The following is a 13,410-nucleotide window of genomic DNA, read 5'->3' as shown; positions in this document are numbered from 1 at the left end:
TTAAACAACACACTCCTGAATGATGAATGGGTCAAAAGAGAAATTAAGAAAGAAATAAAAGTATTCCTGGAACTAAATGGAAAGGACAGTACAACACAAAACTTCTGGGACACGTTGAAAGCAGTCCTTAGAGGAAAGTTTATAGCTCTAAGTGCCTACATCAAAAAATTGGAAAGAACACAAATAAATGACTTAACACTGCAACTCAAGACACTTGAAAAGCAACAACAAATGAAACCCAAACCCAGCAGACAAGAGGAAATAACAAAAATCAGAGCAGAAATTAATGAAATAGAAACAAAGAAAACAATACAAAGACTGAACGAATCCAAGAGCTGTTCTTTGAAAAAATAAACAAGATTGATAGACTTATTAGCCCAATTAACCAAAAGAAAGAAAGAGCACCTCCAATCAACAAAATCAGAGATGAAAGGTGAAACCACAACAGACACCAAAAATGAGGTGGAACATTATAAGAGAATACTTTAAAAACCTATATGCTACTAAATTTGAAAACCGAAAAGAAATGGACAGATATCTAAAGGCATGGGAGCCACCAAAACTAAACCAAGAAGAGATTAACAGCTTAAACAGACCTATAACACAAAAAGAAATTGAAACAGTAATACAAAACCTCCTGACTAAAAAAAGCCCAGGACCAGATGGATTTACAGCAGAATTCTACCAGATATTTAAAGAGGATCTTCATCCAATACTACTTAATTTATTCAAAAAGACAGAAATGGATGGAGAACTTCCAAATTCCTTCTATGAAGTCAGCATCACTCTCATACCAAAGCCTGGTAAAGATACAACCAAAAAAAAAACTATAGACCCATATCCTTAATGAACATAGATGCAAAAATTCTCAACAAGATACTTGCAAACTGCATACAGAGACATATATCCAAAACATCATCCACCATGATCAATTCGGCTTTATCCACAGATGCAGGGATGGTTCAATATATATGTCAATAAACATCATAAACCATATAAATGGGCTCAAAGATAAGAACCACATGGTCATCTCAACAGATGCAGAGAAGGCCTTTGACAAAATTCAACATGTCTTTATGTTCAAAGTCCTGGAGGGAAAATACTTCAACAAACCCACAGGCAACATGATTCTTACTGGAGAAAAACTGGAAGCATTCTAATTCAAGGCTGTCCACTGTCTCCACTCCTTTTTAACATAGTGCTTGAAACTCTTTCAAGAGCAATAAATAAGACAAGAGAAAGACATTAAAGGAGTAATGATTGGAAAAGAAGAGATCAAATTATCCCTTTTTGCAGATAATATGATATCTAAGAGATGCCAAAAATTCCACCAGAAAACTGCTAGAAATTATTAACATGTTCGGTAAAGTGGCAGGTTACAAAATTAATGTACAGAAGTCTGTAGCCTTTTTATATACCAATAACAAACAATCGGAGAAAGAGTACATGGAAACACTCCCCTTCACAATAGCTGCAAAAAAAATAAAGTATCTCAGAATAAACCTGACCAAAGACATTAAAGACCTCTACAATGAAAATTTTAAATCTTTAAAGAAAGAGATTGAGGAAGGCATTAGAAGGTGGAAGGACCTCCCATGCTCATGGATCAGAAGAATTAATATTGTGAAAATGACCATCCTACCAAAAGTCATTTATAGATTCAATGCAATGCCAAACAAAATCCCAATGACATTTTTCACGGAATTGGAAAAAACTATCCTAAGATTCATATGGGCTAGAGAGATGGCTCAGCAGTTGAGAGCACTGACTGCTCTTGCAGAGGACCCAGGTTAAGTTCCCAGCACCACATGGCAGCTACGAACTGTCCTTTACTCCAGTTCCAGGGGAATCTGACCTCCGCAGCATTGCACAACACGGGTGTACTCACATACATGCAGGCAATACACTCATACACATAAAATAAAAATAATGAATAAAATATTTTTAAAAAGATGGGCTAAGGAACTGAACAGAAAGTTATCAAAAGAAGTAATAAAGATGGCTAAGAAGGATCTTAAAAGGTATTCAACATCACTAGTAGTTAGGGAAAGGCAAATTAAAACCACTTTGAGATTTCATCTTACCCCCGTCAGACTGGCTTTATAGTGCTTTTAATAAATATGTTATACTGTCAACTTTTGGTGGGATTATTTTGTTTGTGTTTGAGACGAGGTCGCACTCGGTAGCCCATGCTGACTTGGTGTTCACTATTAGCCTAGACTGGCTTCAAACTTGTAGCAATCTTCCTTCCTCAGTCATCCAAGTGCTGGGATTATGGGCCTGAACCACCATGCTCAGCTCCATAATCTTTATTTTGAAATGTAAAATACAGGTGGAACCTTTGAAATGAAAGTCCACAGGTTTTGGGCATGTTCTAATATGTAGATTAGCACCCCTTACTTTAAGAATTACATGAGGTATTAATATGTGAAGTGGGTGTTACATACAAGTAACTGATAGATGTTACCATTGAATTAGTGAGCATGCAAGGTGGTGATAACGAAGAGAGGTGATTGTGAAATATACTTTCCTTTTTTGTGCAAGATCAGCCCCAATGATCCAGGCATTAAATCTGAATTTTCTTTTTTGCTTCAGAAATAATTGACTCATTTTCTCTCCTAAATTTTGTAGGACAAACTCAAAGTAATAGTGATTCCATGCCACCAGCTGGAGTAATTGTAAACAAGCCACACCCTGTAACTGTGACTATGTCTATTCCACCATCAACTCGTAAAGTAGAAGCAGGCATAAAGAAACCTAACATAGCAGTTGTAGAAATGAAGTCAGAAAAGAAGGACCCTCCTCAGCTTTCTGTACAGGTATGCTGGGGGCAGAAGCAGAAACTTCAAACACGAGTACTGAAAATTCATCATATAACTTGAGGAAAACTGCTTTCATCAAGACTCCTTTATTTGTTTAAAACTGGTACTAATGTTATGTGTCCTTGTCCTGCAACATTTGAGCTACTCTCAGAGGTCAGTGATTCACATCCAGCCTGACTAGACAATATGCTGAACAGAGTAGTTAAACAATGCACTGTAATTAATTTTAAAGAGTTAGTGCCAGACCTGGTGGTGCATACTGCTGTAGTCCAATCATTCAGGAGGCAGATGTGAGAGAATTGCTATAGTTTCAAGGTCAGCCTGGTATACACAGCAAGTTTCAAGCAGCCCGCTAGCCAGGGCTATATAGGATATTCCTGTCTCAAAAATAAACTAAATAAACACATTATAAAATACAAAAATAAAAAATTAATAATATATGTGACCTATATCATTAATAATTTAAACTTTACCCAAACATAAGGCTTGAAAGAATGTAGAGAGAACTTATTTTTATGAACAGACTAGTCAAGTTAACAATTCTCCCCCAATTTAATGTGCACTTTTAGTGAAATTCTATTTTTATTTTCTTAAACTTGAACCTTAGGATCATTTTGATATCTGAAAACATCAAGGATTTAGAAAAGTTAAGAGTTTTGGTAATGCTAGCATGGTGGCTCATTTGAGCTAGCCTTTGGGAGATGGAGGCAGACATCAGGAATTCAAGTCTATCTTTAGCTGCAGAATAGGTTCAAGGCCAGCCTGGGCTACATGAAACTCTGTCTCAAATAACAGCCAAAAACTAAATGAAAAACTTTGACACTAGATCACTGTAATAGGTTTTTAAAATTACCTTTATTATTTAAAAGGAATTTTAATGTGATGGACATGTGTTATTTCAGTAGCAGTAGAAAAGTGTATGTTATAATTGGCTTAATGATGTGAGAAAAAGATAAGTTTTAGACTCTAAACTCCTGCTGTATAGCAAATGAATCCCAAATTGGCAGTAGTCTAAATTATACAATAAAAATCATTAAAATTGGAAGATTATTACATGGAATTTTTATTAAAACTGAACAGAAGTCTCGATATTGGAGAAGAAACCATAGATATGATAGGAAAGAGAAATTTGAATCTAAAATCTAAAGGCTATATAGATCTCAAACAGCCTTAGAAAGGAAAGCAGGATAGAGTGAGAACTTGTGTGAAAGGAAGATGCTCATAAGAATTAGAAATTTAAATAATAAAGGCTTCCATAAATAGTAAGGAAATGTAGTAGATCTAAATCCAGAAATGCTCAAAGCACATGAATGAAATTCTGTGAAAGGGTAAGTACAGTTTATTAGCAAGGAACTTAAAATTAAATTTTGATTATAAGTAAGATAAAACTGCTAATTTTAGCTGAGGGTTGGATAAAACTTAAAATTAATTATGTTTTTAATGCTGTAAACAGATTATTTGGATAGTATTTTGCCAGTAATTACAAAGAATCTTGAATACCTAATGCCTGTGGCCCAAGAAGTTAATTGAAAATCTTTCTGGCATGATGCAATAATTTTGTGAAGAAACACTGCCCATATGAAGAAGTTGGGCCTTTTTATGTCAGTCTATGTGCAAGAATGGGAAAATTGACAATTCTAAATGTTTACCAATAAGGAATATGACTGAAATTAAGAATTAAGAAATTAAGAATACAATTAAGAAATGTATCATCATTGAAGTGTTACATAGTTATTTTAAAATATGAAGTCTGAAGAGAAGCATGACTTTAAGGTGTTTATGATCTAATGCAGTGGGCACTCAGGACTAAGAACTGTTAACATTCGCCTGCCTGAGTGCACAGGAAAAAGAGAAGGACATATGGCAGTTGCCTTAAGACAGGGTTTTGTGTTTCTCTCTTAAATACTTTGCATAATATGTTTTTATAATTCAGAGTATTTGTCAGTCACAATAAAAATTGAAAGGACATGTTTGCTGTCTGTTCTTGACAGTTATTTAAGACACGGTGGTGAATGGAAAGCCAGATGCTCTGTTCTGTTGTAGGTATTACCTAGTGTGGATATTGACAGCATTTCATACAGCAGTTCTGATGGTGGCTCCCCTTCACCTAGTCCTAAACAAGCCCCTTCTCCTCCCTTGCACACCTGGATCCAGGTAGAGTTTGGAAATCTTTTACATGGTTTTCTATTGTTAACTGTTGCTCATTACAAAACCTTTACCAAATCATAACATAGTATAATAATTGAGGTTTATGAGGAAAAAATTCAAAATAAGTTTCAAATTGTTTATAAACTTGCAAAAAAAGTTGCTTTGAGATCTTTATAAATACTCAGAATATGATAATCCTTAGTATAACTTTTTAGCAATTTTGAGATTCTTGTGAAGAAAGAATTTTCTGTTTCTTTGGTAATAAATCTTTGATTTACATGGGAATTACAGATTCTCCAAATGTGAAATTTTTATACATTCAGTAATTCATTCATTCATTTTGTGTGTGTGTGTGTGTTTGTGTGAACATGTGCATGGTGTGCATATGTCAAAGCATGCATGCAAGCATGACAGCAAGCATGTGAAAGTTAGAGGACAACTGTCTGTTCTCACCTTTCACCATGTAGGTTTGAGGGATTGAACTCAGATCATCAGGCTTGGCTACAAGCATCTTTATCCACTGAGCCATCTTATCTGCCCAATATATGAACTTTGTAGTGACAACTGGAGTTTCTATTTTGAGATGTTACGTTCTTAGACTGTGTTGTTGACATCAAAAATGTACTTTTCCCTTGTATATATTTTCTTCTGAATAATGATGTGATGGCCCTTATTACATCAAAATAGCACTGTAACTTGGAACCAAGTTTTATCTATCAAAGCAAATTTGATCATTAAGGGTGCAGTTTTTAAAAATATTTACTATTTTATTTTATGTGTATGAGTGTATTGTCTGCGTGTATGTAAGTGCACCATGTTGTGCAGTGCTTGAGGAAGTCAGAAGAGGGTGTTGGGTCCCCTGGAACTGGAGTTATGGATGGTTGTTAGCCACCGTATGTGATGGGAACTGAATCCAGGTCCTCTGCAAGAACAGCCACAGCTCTTAACTGCTGATCCATCTCTCCAGCTTGTATACAGTTTTTTAAAAAAGTACCAAAAGTTTCTCTTGATTATAAACAAAATAATAGAATTGATCCTAAATGTAATTTATACCTAATTTAACTTCTTATCAGTAATTTTGTTATCAGTTTATTGGAATATATATGGTAACAAATAATAAATTTGGGCTATTTGCAATTCTTTCAGCAAGATGCTGTTTTAAGTTTTTTTTTTTTTTTGTGCCAGGTTCTCACTAGCTTACTAGCTCTGACTGACCTGGAACTTGCTAAGTAGACCAGGCTAGCCTCAAACTCAGAGTTCCGCTTGTCACCACTCTTGGTATGTTTTGATAATTGTTTTGATCTTTTTGAAACAGGGTCTCCCTGTAGTACCAACTGGCCTGGAACTCACTATGTAGACCAGGCTGGCCTTGAACTCACAGAGATCCACCTGTCTCTGCCTCCCGAGTGCTGGGACTAAAGGCGTGCATCACCACGCCCGGCTGATAATTAGATTTTTATATAGTAAAGCCAAGGTACTAAACTTGAAGATGATTATTTTTTAAAAAAATAGTTTTTGTCTTTTTGAGACAGGGTCTCCCTGTAGCCCCAGCTGGCCTGGAACTCACTATGTAGTAGACCAGGATGGCCTTGAACTCACGGAGATCCACCTATTTCTGCTTCCCAAGTGCTGGGATATTTTTAAAAAATTTTTAAATTACATTTTTATTTGTGTGTGTGTGTGTGTGTGTGTGTGTGTGTGTCTCCCTCTCTCTCTTTGTGTATGTGTATGTGTATGCTCCTATAATGACATGCCTGTAGAGGTCAGAGAACAATTTAAAAAAAAATTTTATTTATTATTTTTATTTTATGTGTATGAGTGTATTGCCTGCATGTATGTGAGTGCACTTGTGTCGTGCAGTGCCGCGAAGGTCAGAAGTGGCCTTTGGATTCCCCTGGAACTGGAGTTAAGGATGGTTTGTAGCCGCTATGTGGGTGCTGGGAATCAAACCTGGGTCCTCTGCAAGAGTAGTCAGTGCTCTTAACTGCTGAGCCATCTCTCCAGCCCCCAGAGTACAACTTCTGAGAGTTGGTTCTCTCCTCTCACTATGTGGGTCCCAAGAAGCGAACTCATGTCGTTAGGCTTGGAGAGAAGTGCTTTTATGTGCTAAGCTATCTCACTGGCCCTCACTTTAAAAAAAAATATTTTATTATTTTATATGTATAGTGTATTGCCTGCATGTATGTAAGTGCACCCGTGTTGTGCAATGCCCATGGAGGTCAGAAGAGGGTGTGGGATTTCTTTGGAACTGGAGTTAGGCACGATTGTTAGCTGCCATGTGGGTCCTGGGAATTGAACCCAGGTCCTGTACAAGAGCAGCCAGTGCTCTTTACTGCTGGGCCATCTCTCCAGCCCCCCCCCCTTTTTTTTAATAGTTAAAGTTATTTGAATTTGTATTTGTTGTTCTGTGAGTTTGTGTACATGTATACTTCTATAGCTACATGTGTAAATACCTTCCTCAAAGCACAGATTCAGCCTTTTGATAGTTTCAATTTTGCATTGGTGAATGGAGACATGGCTCAGTAGGTAAGAGGACTTGCAGCCAAACCTAATGAGCTGAGTTCCATCCCTAGGACCCACTTGGTGGAAGGAGAAAACCAATTCCTGTTGGCTGTCTTCTGACTTCCTCATGCAGGCTGTGGTGCTACAGGCACACACAACTTAAATAAATCTAAACAAGTTTTGTTTTTTTTAATTTGCATTCGGATGTAATTTAAATGTAACAATTGGTGTTTTGTTTTGTTTTGGTTTGATTTTGTTTTGTTTTGTTTTGAGACAGGGCCTCACTCTAGCTCAGGCTTCTCTGGAACTCACTACATAGCCCAAACTAACTTTGAACCAGTAATCCTCCTGCCTCAGCCTTCTGAGTGTTGAGGTTACAGAGCTACCTTGCCCAGATAATTTTTTATAGTTACCAAATAATGAGCTAATGTTTGGGGGACTAGCCTATATTTTATTTACTAACTAAATAAATTCTGAACAGAATATTAAAATAACAGGGCCATATAATTACAAGGTTGTGCTAATTTTAAAATATGATAAATTATGGGGCTGGAGAGATGGCTCAGTGGTTAAGAACACTGGTTGTTCTTGCTTTTGTCTTCTGTGGGCATTGCATGACATGGGTACACTTACCTACATGCAGGCAATACACACATACACATAAAATAAAAATAATAAATAAAATATTTTTAAAAATATGATAAATAATGTGTAAATCTTTTCAATTGAAGGCAATAAAAACTTTCTGAACGTCCTTTCTTAGACTCCAGAATTTGTGGAGGCAGATGAAGAAGAAGTGAAGTTTCCAGGAACAAACTTTAATGAGGTCATTGATGTTCAGGTAACAAATTTAGAAATCACCAGTTATTTCCCTACCAGTATTTTTCCAGGTGGTAGACTGCCCTTTGGCTAAGAAATGTGTTCTTACTATGAGTTAAATATACTTTTCTTTAAAAAAATTATACAGTTACAGTGATGGAGAGATGGCTTAGTGGTTAAGAACCCTGGCTGCTTTTTTAGAGGACCTGGATTTGATTCCCAGCACCCACATGGTGGCTAACAACCATCTGTAACTCCAGTTCCAGGGACTCTGACGCCCTCTTCTGGCCTCTATGGCCTTTGCACAACACAGGTACACTTACATGCATGCAGGCAGTATACATAAAATAAAAGTATTAAATGTTTTCAAAAATTATACAGTTACTATTCAGTAGTATAGTTTTCTCTCATAAACACTGACTGTCCACTGTTCCCTGAGATATTTCCCCTGCCTTCTTCCTGTCTCCTGGCTTCCCTTCTCCACACTCTTTCCTTTCTTCATTCTGTGACATTTAACTCCTAATCTCTAGAGTAATGGCAAAGCTCCAGTTTATATCGAGGGAACAGTTATAAATGGTCTGAAATTCAGAGAAAGAGGCCTGGAAATGATGGAAATAATGAAACAGGAGAGAAAGCAGAAGAAACTAAAATCTATGAGAGCCAGAAGAGCTCAGGAGACACAGTATTTGAATACTATTAGTGTGGCAGTTGATTTAGGGAGGATATTTTTCACATTTCTTGACTTTCAGAGCTAAGACTAGTTTTGTTTAGTCAAAAAATGAAATCTTAGGCCGGGCGTGGTGGCTCAAGCCTTTAATCCCAGCACTCAGGAGGCAGAGGCAGGCAGATCTCTATGAGTTCAAGACCAGCCTGGTCTCCATAGTGAATCCAGGACAGCTGGGGCTACAGGGAGACCCTGTCTCAAAAAGATCAAAACAAAACAAAACAAATTACAGAAGTAACTTTTGGATGATGAAAATAAGTGTAAGATAACCAAACTTCATATTTAAATGTAAATGTAGGTTTTGCTACAACAATGAAATGCTTGGAAACATCAGGATTTTTGTGATAGTAAATCAAATTCATAAATTTCTAAAGAGAAATAATGTTTTATGCCATAATTTCCAAGTTTTCTAGTTTGCTTTATGTGTATGTAGAAGGAATACTGAGGTTGGCTTTTTTGTTTTGTTTTCTGGTGGCATCACATATGCTAGGCAAGTGCTCTACTACTGAGCTAGACTCATAGTCTGAATTTGGGATTTTAAAAAGAGAAAACCTGCCGGGCGTTGTGGCACACACCTTTAATCCCAGCACTTGGGAGGAAGAGGCAGGCAGATCTCTTTGAGTTCAAGGCCAGACTGGTCTACATAGTGAGTTCCAGGACAGCTGGGCCTACAGGGAGACCCTGTCTCAAAAAAGATGAAAAAAAAAAGACAAACTGTGTAAATGAAGTTTCTTCAATGTGATACATATGATTAATGTCTATGTATGAGTAATGTCTATCTTATACTTAATGTAATACCACCTAAGTTGGAAAGCTGTCGACTAATTTTGAAATATTGGTTAGATATATTGGTTAGATATAATAGTTTCGGTTTTCTTTTCTTTTCTTTTTTTTTTGTTACCAGGAAGAGGAAAAATGTGATGAAATTCCTGAATATTCTGAACCAATGCTGGAGTTTAACAGAAGTGTTAAACTTGTTTCTACAAAATATAATGGGCCTCCATTTCCTCCAGTTGTTTCTACTTTTCAGCCCACTACTGAGATTTTGGATAAAGTAATTGAGAGAAAAGAAACATTGGAAAATAGCTTAATTCAGTGGTGAGTTTATAATGGCATTGGCATGAGTAGAATCACAGTAGAAGATATAAATGGAAAATACTAAATTTTCATTGAAAGGCTTCCCTCTCTTCTTTTGTTTATTAAACTTTGTGAAGCTCACTGAAAATTCCTTGATGTGTAAAGCTGATGACATAACTAATTGTGAAATGGCCCTTCAGTATTTGTAGGCTGTCCGCTAGGGCAAAAGAAGTTGTACACATTCTTTAGTGGTTCATTTTCATTATCCTGAAGAAATAATTAAGTTGTTACTAGGTCACATAACACATAGAACTAAAATCAAGGCTCTGTCCTAAGTTCATTACATATTTGCAAAATTTGGCAGTAATAATCAGTTATTATGTTCATGTTATGGACAGTTGTTAGCCACAATGTGGATGTTGTGAATTGAATCCAGGTCCTCTGCAAGAGCAGCCAGTACTTTTAACTCCTGAGCTATCTCTCCAGCCCTGTAATTCATTAAAAATATATATTTTTAAATTCACATGTTACTTGTGAATATGAAATGAATTTTTACTATTCCCTACTTTTACTTTTGACAAACTTTAAGGAAATTATAGAAGAGCAATTTTTGACAGTGATGTTAGTGGTGAGATTAAGTCCTATGTTGCCCACATTGACCCCAAACTTTTCCTGCCTCAGCCTCCCAAGTAGTTGAGATTATAGACACGTATGGCCACGCCTGGCTTCTTAAAGAACCTGTGGAGTAAACTCAAATTACAGAATATTAGTAGAGTTATTAAGATGAGTCTTTGAAGAACATTTAGTAATTAATAGGGGAAGAGGTAGTATGCTGATATACAAATGAAGCAAGTTACTAACAGTGTAAACCTAGCATAGAAGACCTCAAAACGGGTTAGAGAGATGGCTTAGTGGTCAAGAGCACTGTCTGCTCTTGTAGAGGACCCAGGTTTGGTTTCCAGCACCCATGTGGCGGCTGACAACCATCCATTACTCCAGGTCCAGGGGATCTGATGTCCTCTTCTTCCTCCGTGGGCATGGCACACATTTGGTGCACTTACATACATGCAGGCAAAATACTCATACACATAAAATTAAAATAAATCAAAAAAATTTTTAAAAAGACCTCAAAATAAGTGTGCATAGAACAAAATTTTGAAATATATGAGATTGTTAACTATATTTATTTTCAACTCTATGATTATGAGTGAACCTTAACAGTTTTTAAAAACCTTTATGTTTTATGAATTTTCTACAGTGAACATCCAACATTTCTATAATTGTAATTTTTAATAAGCCTGTTAGCTGTCCTAAAGAAATGTATTGAGGGGCTAGAAACATAGCTCAGTGGTTAAGAGCACTGATTATTCTTGCAGAGGACCTACGTTTAATTCCCAGCTCCCACAGGGGAATAATAAAAATAGATACTAAAAATATGTATTGAAAAAAGTCTCCTACTCTGTACCATTTCCTTTCTCCTCTTCTTCCTTGAAAAGACCTGGAAATACATTTTCCTTTTCTTTTAAAGAAAGAAAGTAGCCTGTATTGCAATCTGTGTGTTTATGCCTTTGAGGTAAGGGGAGCAGGATTTTTTTTTTCCTATTTTTAAAAAATTTACTTTATTCTTGCCAGGTGTGGTGGTGCACGCCTTTAATCCCAGCACTGGGGAGGCATTGGCAGGCAGATCTCTGTGAGTTCAAGGCCAGCCTGGTCTACATAGTGAGTTCCATGCCAGCTGGGGCTATAGGGAGACCCTGTCTCAAAAAACATCCCCCTTCCCAAAAAAAAAAGACCAAAAAAATTGTACTTTATTCTTAATAAAGAAATAAAGATAATCTTATGTTTACTTTAGGGGTTCTATTAAACTTTTCATTAGACAAATATGAAATATTTTAAGGTGATTTCATGAATCATTTCCCAGAAGATTGTTTCCTGTGTCCTGTCTTGTTAGAAGATACAAATGTTTATTCTTTGCTGTTATAACTTTCAGATGACTGCTCTCATATGTTTGTGCCCATGAGTGAAGGTTATTCTTTAGGGTGAGATAGCCACCATTTTATACTCTTAAAAATTTAGGAATCTTTCTTTATCTCTATAGGGTAGAACAAGAAATAATGTCAAGAATTGTCTCTGGGCTCTTTCCACTCCAGCATCAGGCCAGACTCAGTACTAGCATTTCAGTGAGTGAGGCAAGTGGATCATCAACTTCTGACATTGGTAAGTGAAATGGAACCTGCTGTTGTTATTAAAAGGTAAAACCTTTAGCTCATTGTGTATTTATATATTGCAGAGACCAAATAGGTCCTTGGCTACCTCACTTTTGAGTTCTCTTTAGATGAGGTTACCCCCCCATTGTAGCTTTAAAATGGTTAAACCTTTCTCCATCCCTCCTACTTCAAACTCCATTGCTTCTCCACAGTAATATATATATATATATATATATTTTAATTACAGTATTCATTTAGAGTTGCATGTATGTGTGTGCGTGTACCCCTGTGTGCATGCAGAAATTAGAGGATAAGTTTTAGTAGTCACTTTTTCTACTCTGTGGGTTCCAGAGGTTGAACTCAAGTCATAAGGCTTGGTGGCAAGTGCCTTTATTCACTGAATCATCTCTCCAGAGCTTCTATTTTTTTTTTTTCCCTCTAATCACTACAACCAAGTATCTGACAAAGGGCAGTATAGGGAGGAAAGATCTATTTTGGCTCGTGATTAGAAAGGTTAGAGTTCGTTTTGGTGAGAAAGGCAGAGGAGGGGAGTGTGATGTGGCTGGTCACATTGCATCCTCAGTTCAAAAGCAAAGAGAGAGGAATGCTGATATCCAGCAGCTTTCTGAGTGCTATCCAGAACCCCAGATGATGCAGTGGTGATGCCCACATTCAGGATGGGGCTTTTCTCCTCATTTAGCTGTCTTTGGAAATGCCCTCACAGACACATCCAGAGCTGTGTCTTCTAGGTGAGTCCAATCCCATCAAGTTAACAAGATTAATTATCCCAATATATTTATAATAGCTATCTGGTTATTATGGTTGATTTACATATTTTTCTCACTCACTAGACTATAAATTACTCGGTATTAAAGGTGTTTCTTCTCTGTGCCTAGTTGTTGACTGACACCTAATAAGATTTTGAGCACTCACTGACATTAATGAGTCTTTCTAAGGAGACCATGCCCTCTTCTGTGTCTTCTTCTCCTTTCTCTTCTGTTTATGGTTTCTTTTCCTCCTCCCTTCTACTCCCTTCCTAAACCCATACACTTTGTCCAGCAGTCTTTTTTAGATTGTAATTTACTTGCCTTAGAATTTATCAGTCATAAGC

At 36.6% G+C, this 13,410-nt stretch overlaps 1 protein-coding gene across 4 annotated transcripts in view; it reads left to right on the top strand.

Moving 5' to 3' along the window:
* Positions 1-13,410, top strand: part of Kiaa0586 (KIAA0586 ortholog) — a 124,921-nt gene that overhangs the window by 40,819 nt on the left and 70,692 nt on the right. For all 4 annotated transcript variants that reach the window (XR_003850519.1, XM_029566670.1, XM_029566669.1 and 1 more), the window contains 5 exons: positions 2,632-2,819; positions 4,866-4,976; positions 8,236-8,313; positions 9,920-10,113; positions 12,191-12,309. Coding sequence is in view for 3 of the 4 variants with exons in the window: in XM_029566670.1 (XP_029422530.1) it covers positions 2,632-2,819; positions 4,866-4,976; positions 8,236-8,313; positions 9,920-10,113; positions 12,191-12,309 (690 nt within the window). In the remaining variant the exon portion in view is untranslated. The remainder of the gene's footprint in view (positions 1-2,631; positions 2,820-4,865; positions 4,977-8,235; positions 8,314-9,919; positions 10,114-12,190; positions 12,310-13,410) is intronic.

This window comes from Nannospalax galili, unplaced genomic scaffold (assembly GCF_000622305.1).
Source record: "Nannospalax galili isolate Female #2095 unplaced genomic scaffold, S.galili_v1.0 scaffold336, whole genome shotgun sequence".
Taxonomy (NCBI): Eukaryota; Metazoa; Chordata; class Mammalia; order Rodentia; family Spalacidae; genus Nannospalax; species Nannospalax galili.
This window is presented reverse-complemented; position numbering and strand designations above follow the sequence as displayed.